At 54.2% G+C, this 6925-nt stretch overlaps 1 protein-coding gene across 2 annotated transcripts; it reads left to right on the forward strand.

Annotated features, from left to right (window-relative positions):
- The first annotated feature begins 1735 nt into the window (after window positions 1–1735).
- Window positions 1736–6230, forward strand: CD2BP2 (CD2 cytoplasmic tail binding protein 2). 2 transcript variants are annotated; one of them, XM_060285215.1, is made up of 7 exons: window positions 1736–1819; window positions 2354–2457; window positions 2684–2816; window positions 2944–3101; window positions 3186–3621; window positions 3703–3809; window positions 3897–6230. In XM_060285215.1, the coding sequence occupies exons 2-7, from the start codon at window positions 2380–2382 to the stop codon at window positions 4005–4007; spliced, it is 1023 nt and encodes a 340-aa protein (XP_060141198.1). In that variant the 5' UTR covers window positions 1736–1819; window positions 2354–2379; the 3' UTR covers window positions 4008–6230. The 2 variants fall into 2 exon arrangements, with proteins under 2 accessions (XP_060141198.1, XP_060141199.1); XM_060285216.1 differs by lacking the exon at window positions 1736–1819 and adding an exon at window positions 1826–2003.
- The last annotated feature ends 695 nt before the right edge of the window (window positions 6231–6925 follow it).

A 6925-nucleotide genomic window follows, 5' to 3' on the forward strand; every position in this document is an offset into this window, starting at 1 on the left:
TTATTTGATGAAGGGGGTTAGAATAAGGACAAGGAGGGAGGAAGTGACGGAGCTAGTCAGGATGTGGGTGTCTCTTGAAGCAATCGGCTGGTCTCCTGGTCTCGGCAGGTAGGTACCTTTTGGCCTTTGGTCTATTAGTCACTCATCAACAGACAGTGGTTGAGCTCCCACTCCACTTCTGCCTGGGATCCACTGCCTCCGTTGTCACTGGCCTCCTGGAGCTGTCTGTGCGCCGCCTGCAGCACCCGGATCTCCTTCCCAGAGTGCTCGTGCAACTCCTGCAAGCTGGAGAGGGTACTGCCCTCTCTTTACTGTGGGGAGCCACAGTCCTCTGGGGGTGAGCTGGTCTCTTGTCCAGCTGCCTGGCACAGCTCCTGGTGCTGGGCCTCCAGAGAGCGTAGCAGCACAGCCAGGCTCCCAGCTTCTCCTGATTTTCTGCTGCCGGCTTGTAGGCCTGCCCACCTTCTACCCCTGGGGTCAGGATGGTAAAGGCGTAGGGTTCTGTGGCCCCAAGGCGTGGCTTCACTGGCAGTTCTCTAACAGGATGAGGCTCAGGGGTGTGTGGGTCAGCCTGGTACCAGTTCCAGGTAGAAGAGGAGGTTTCCCCGGAGGATGAACCAGCGGTGCTGGTAGCTGGTATTTCTGGCCCCCTTCTTTAGCAGGATGCCTTCCCGGTCCAGAGCCTGTGTTCTGTAGCCACGGAAGAAACTGAGCACGGACTTGTGCAGTTTCATGGTAGTCCATCCTGGGAGGAAACCCTAGGGGCAGGAGAAAGGAGGGGTGGACCATCTGGTATCCTAGGGACCCCAGCTGCCCCCAGTGCCCTCCTCTGGCTCCAGTAGGCTCTTTCTGGGCCCAGCCTTGGCCTACTGGGATTCAGACTCTGAGTATCCTCAAGAGGTAGAGGTCTTATACCCTGAGCACTGGGACCTACTCCCACTTTCCAACCCCAGCTCTGCCCCTTGGGACAGAGTACAAAACCTGGGCAGGGGCTGCTGGGCTGGGGTCCTGTTTCGGCGGGGGTGGGGGGCACGGGTATCCACTACTGCCCTTTTCCAGGCGTACCTGAGATGAGGGCACAAGGGACCTCTGGCCTCGGTACTGGGCACAGGTGCCACTGCCACCTCTCCTATTATGGCTTTTCCCACCTCAGAAACCGGGAAATTGCCCAGGTGGTAGGCGTGGGGTAAATGACTTCCCCTGGGTCCTAAAAGGAGCTGGGCTGGGAAAATGCCCCAGGAGAACCGAGCAACCCCTCTGGGACAAGAGCAAGGCCGCACCTCGAACTAGGAGAGGGCGGACAACGGAACGCTGAGAGTAGGAAGGCAGGATCTCTAATGAGATGATGAAAGGCGCAGAGCCAGCCCTGGAGAAAACGAGACTCAACCGGGGAAAGGGAAACAAGGGCAGGGACCCAGCGGCCCTGCTGGGACTTTGCCCCTCCATCGTGACTCTGGGCGCCCCTTTAGGTAAAGCGCGCTCCGCTTTCTCCCCAGAGCCTCTACTGCTGTAGGAGGGAATTGAGACCACTTCCGGCCATCCCTCTCGTCCGATCAGGGTCTAGGCGTTCATACGTGCCCTCTGCTCGCCATCGTCGCCCCACACGTCTCACGTCACTTCTGGGAGGGGGTGTCTTTCCCCGCTCAGCGCGTACTTCCGCCCTCTCCTTCAGTTAGTCCTCTAACACGAGTGAAGCCACTTCCGGCCTTCCCCGGCGCCTTCCGCAGTTCTCTTCCGGGTGGTGGCGGGCGGGTGACCCGGATGTAGTCCTGGCGAAAACCAGTCTCCCTGGATTCCCCCGCCTTTCCTGGGTCTTTAGGTGAGCGCGCGCCGGCGGGGTTGCTGGAGTCCTCATGGCTCTGCTGCCACTCTGATTTGTACACAGCCCAGGACAGTTGGGGGTCACCCCACGGAGTCGGGAGTTCGGCGCAGGGAGGAGCGGGGCTGCCAGGGTGCCAGGTCCTGGGTTCGCCGAGGCCCCGCTGGCTGCGAGGAAGCTGGAGGTGGTTGAGCGGGTGTCTGCTCGCGGAGCAACGTCGCGCCCAGGACTGCGGGGGCCGGGAATGGTGGTGGTCACGCGGGGGAGCCCGTCTCAAGGGGGGGGTGCCCGTGGGGAGCTCCTCCGCGCGTCCACCTCTCCATCCCCGCTCCAGCAGCTCTTTCGGATGCCAGACCAAGTCCTGGGGGCCTCTTGGCTGCCAGCTCCCCTTTCGGCCCCTGATTCTGTGCTCCCTCCCCTCCCAAACTGGATCCAGTACCGACTAAGGGAAAGATATGTCGTGCGGGAGATCCTCTCGCGGTGAGTATTCTCCTCACCCAGTTCCTTTAATCTGCACCCTTTTCCTCGGCTCAGCTTGAGAAAGGCTCCTCTGTCCAGTCATGCCAAAGAGGAAAGTGACCTTCCAAGGCGTGGGAGATGAGGATGATGAGGATGAAATCAGTCCCCCCAAGAAAAAGGTGAGGGGGCCAGATTCCTGCATTCTGGGGAGGAGTGATGGGAGGAAAAAAAGCTAGAAGCCAAGAGAGAAATCTGGAGGGATAAAGAAAAGGTGGAAAGGGCTAGCTTTTCTGTGTGCTCTGAGAAATGGGTTTGCAGGATTTTCAGTTTGAGTCTAGATCCTAGAGTATTTTGAGTAATAGCCAGTAACCTGCATCTCTCTCGATTTCTGACTGCTGCCCACAGTTGGTGGACCCTGTGGCTGGGGCAGGAGGTCCTGGGAGCCGCTTCAAAGGCAAACACTCTTTGGACAGCGATGAGGAGGATGATGATGAAGGGTCCAGCAAATATGACATCCTGGCCTCAGAAGATGTAGAAGGTGAGCTATAGCCAAGAACTGACTTTCCGCTGGAGGACCAAATAGGGGTTTCTGAGGTCACAGAGCACAGGAGGCTCCTGTCTCATTTTTGCATTCCTAGCATGGGACGCCTGTGTCTTTGGTGCAGGTCAGGAAGCAGCCACACTCCCCAGTGAGGGAGGTGTGCGGATCACACCCTTCAACCTGCAGGAAGAGATGGAGGAAGGCCACTTTGATGCTGATGGCAACTATTTCCTGAACCGGGAAGCTCAGATCCGAGACAGCTGGCTGGACAACATTGATTGGGTGAGGGCCAGAGGTGGACGTGGCTGGGCCTGGGCCTTGCTGGCAGTTTGTCAGAAACAAAACCTTCCCATTTTCACGTTGCAGGTAAAGATCAGGGAGCGGCCGCCCAATCAGCGGCCGCCGTCAGACTCAGAGGAGGAGGACAGCTTGGGCCAGACACCAATGAGCGCCCAAGCCCTCCTGGAGGGCCTTCTGGAGCTGATGTTGCCAAGAGAGACAGTGGCTGGGGCACTGAGGCGCCTGGGAGCCCGAGGAGGAGGCAAAGGGGGCAGCAAGGGGCCTGGGCGGCCCAGTTCCCCCCAGCGCCTGGACCGGCTCTCCGGGTTGGCTGACCAGATGGTGGCTCGGGGCAACCTCGGAGTGTATCAGGAGACAAGGGAACGATTGGCCATGCGGCTGAAGGGGTTGGGGTGCCAGACCCAGGGACCCCGTGACCCCACAGCCCCACCCTCCCTGGACATGTTTGCTGAGGAAGTGGCGGAGGGGGAGCTGGAGACCCCAACCCCTGCCCAGAGAGGAGGTAAGATTGAAGGGCAGAGGAGGGATGTTGTGGGCAGGGGCAGGCCCCTTGAGGTCCAGATGGCTCTGCCTGTTATTTTAGACGCAGAGTCGCCCGGAGATGGTCTGGCCGACGTGATGTGGGAATATAAGTGGGAGAACACAGGGGATGCTGAGCTGTATGGACCCTTCTCCAGCACCCAGATGCAGGTAAAATCCTTTCTTCTTCACTTTGCCTCTTCTCTCCCTCCCCCCACCCCATTAGTCCTCCCCCAGCTCTGCCCTCTCTTCTTGCAGACCTGGGTGAATGAAGGCTATTTCCCGGACGGTGTGTATTGCCGGAAGATGGACACCCCCGGCGGACAGTTCTACAATTCCAAACGGATTGATTTTGACCTCTACACCTGAGCCTACTGAGGGCCGAGTTTGGTGGCCCCTTCTTTCCTGGATTCTGCAGAGGAGGCCCCAGCTGCCTTAGGCAGTGAGGATATCGGGGGCCACTTTTCAGTCAACTTCCTTTCCCCAATAAAAGCCTTTAGTTGTGTATTAGGGCCTTGGCTGGGCTGATGGCCAGAAGTTGGGAACGTTTTCCAGACCCCTTTGGACTTGCTTTGGCCCTTGAGTGTTTCCTTTCATGAAGTTCCTCCTTGGGAGTTTGTCTCTGGTCCCTTGAACCACTTCGCCTTTGTTTACCAGTCCTCGGGGCAGAGCTGGGCCTGTCAGGTGTCTTGTGGCCTCCCAACCTGACTTTGTTCACCATCTAAAAATCTCTCCACTCACATGCCGTTCTCCAGAGTTCTCTGGCAATTCTTGTTTTGCTGTTTTTAGGTCTTTGGCTTTTAGGACCTAAGATGCTCTGCTTTTCAGCCAGTGCAGGACAGAGCCCCAGAAGTGGAGACTTTAGGCCTGGAAAGGCTGGGACATCTGTTGGGAGTGAGCAGGAAAGCTGATACTCACTGGCTCCCCACTGCCTCAGACTTCTTAGAAGTGGATAGAAACGGCCTCTTAGGTAAAGTCTAGACTCAATGTTGGCACTTGAAGGACCTTTCAAGGCCACCTGGGCCAGTCATGCTTTGTACAGGCACAGAGGTGGGCAGTGTCTCACTGGAGGTTACACAGCACATCAGAGGGCGGGCCCAGACCCAGTGGGCTCCCTTCGAAGACCTTTCCTGGCACCAGGGCTTTTCTGTTTGGCCTTGGAAGCCCTGTGGCTTACGTTTTCTGGGCTTCCACAATGTGTCTGACACTGGTTAGTGCCTTGAGGGAACTGAGAGAACTGGGCTGGTCACCTCCCAGGAATTCAGAGTCAGGGGGAGGGATTGGGAGGAAGACTGATACGCATAATTGTATAGTCTGAACCAAACACCTTCCACCTCCCACTGGTGCTGCCTTATGCCTCTTCTCACTCATACCAGTTAGTTCTCTACCTTGGCTCTCTGTTGGAGTTTTATGGGGAGCTGTAACATCACTCCGCAGAGATTCTGAATGAATCGATCTAGGTAATGGTCTGGTGTTTGGGGCTTTAAAAAGCTCCCAGGTGTTTCCCACATGCAGCCAGGTGGAAAACCACTGGGCCTGACTCCAGGACTGAGGTTACACCTGGGGAAAGGGGCCGTTTCGTGGACCCTGCTGTGGTGGAGCTGAGCATGGGTGTGGCCGGGGCTCTGGTGGAGTCTGTTACCTACGGGAGAGTCAAGCACCAGAGCCGTGGGGGCAGATGGGAGGGTGGAAGGAGTCAGGCTTGGAACCAGGAAAGGCTGGAGGGGCGGCATGGGGATACTTGATGCTCTAGTGAGGCACCCAACTTATATAATAATTAACTACTATAATAACTAGGCCCATTCTAGTGCTAGCCCAGACCTGGATTTCATTGACTTTAAGATGCCTTCAATTGTAAGATGTCTTACTTTATGTGTCAGTTAGAAAGAAAAGCCTGCGCATTGCAGTTGTAAGATGTCATTGGTTCAGAGCTGCCTCCTGATTTCAGAAATGTTCCAAAGTGAAAAACAGATGTCTTAGGACCAGTGAGATACAGTGTTCACGTTTATATCCCCAGTGACCGACTCATGGGAGGTACTTAGTGTTTGGTGAATAGATGGAAGCTATGGGGGGCAGTTCCCCTGGATGTCCCAAAGGCACCCCGGGCTCCACAATCCAAAGCTGATCTCACCTTCCCCACCCGTACAGCCTCCTGTGTTCACCTCCCTGAAGACATCATGTGTAGGCAGAATAATGGCCCCCAGAGATGGCCACTTGTGAATATATGACTATATGGCAAAAGGGACCTTGAAATGTGCTTATGTTAATGACTGAGATGGGGAGATTATTCTGGATTATTGAGGTGGGCCTAGTGTAACCACAAGGGTCCTATTACATGAAAGGGACTGAGGCGGGTCAAAGTGAGAGGGAGATGAAGATGTTATACCCACGGCTGGGTTTGAAGATGGAAGAAGGGGCCATGTACCGAGGAATGCAGCAGCCTGTAGAAGCTGGAAGAGGCAAGAAAACGGGTTCTTCCCAGAGTCTTCACAAAGAAATGCAGCCCCACTGTGGGTTTTAGCCCAGTGAAAACCATTTTGGACTTTTGACCTCTTCTAGAACTAATAAAATCGTGTTGTTTTAAGTTGTTAAGTTTGGGGTCACTTGTTATAGCCTCAATAGGAAACTAACACTCCATCCAGCTGAATGCCTCTCCTTCATGAGCATCAGTAAATTCTCTCTACCTCCGCCATGTCCCTGTTTCAAGCCCCTATCAACACTTAACTCCCTTGCCTTTAAAAAAACAAACTGTGTACATATTTATGTGTGTGTACATATATAAAAATGTATATAAAAATACATACATATTTTTATATAAGCTTTGTATATCTTACAGTAGTTTTGTAGATTAACAAAGTTTCCAAAAATAGTACAGAGTTCACCCAGCTTCCCCTATTGTTAACATCTTTCAGTAGTACGTTTGTTACAGCCAAGGTACCAACGACCTTGCTATTTTTAAACAGCTTTATTGAGATAGAATCCACCCGTTTAAAGTACCATTGTTTTTAGTACATTCACAGGGTTGTGCAACCATTGCTACAATCTCATTTTAGAACATTTTTCTCTAAAAGAAACCCCACCTGTCAGCAGTTCCTCCCTATTCTTCTCCATCCCCCCTCACCCTCCAGTCCCTGCCAACCTCTAATCTACTTCCTGTCCCGGTAGATTTGCCTATTCTGGACATTTCCTACAAATGGAATCATACTGTACGTGGTCTGTGTTTTCTGTGTCTGCTGCTTCTACTTAGCATGTTTTCAAGATTCACCCATGTAATGTGTAACAGTACT

The sequence above is a fragment of the Globicephala melas genome, chromosome 15, assembly GCF_963455315.2.
Source record: "Globicephala melas chromosome 15, mGloMel1.2, whole genome shotgun sequence".
NCBI lineage: Eukaryota > Metazoa > Chordata > Mammalia > Artiodactyla > Delphinidae > Globicephala > Globicephala melas.

Excerpts from the sequence above, each read along its gene's own strand:
- CD2BP2 (XM_060285215.1), top strand. The coding sequence starts at position 2,380 with ATGCCAAAGAGGAAAGTGACCTTCCAAGGCGTGGGAGATGAGGATGAT. Across the intron at positions 3,102-3,185 it reads GGCTGGACAACATTGATTGG|GTAAAGATCAGGGAGCGGCC; the intron begins GTGAGGGCCAGA and ends TTCACGTTGCAG. Across the intron at positions 3,810-3,896 it reads TCTCCAGCACCCAGATGCAG|ACCTGGGTGAATGAAGGCTA; the intron begins GTAAAATCCTTT and ends CTCTTCTTGCAG.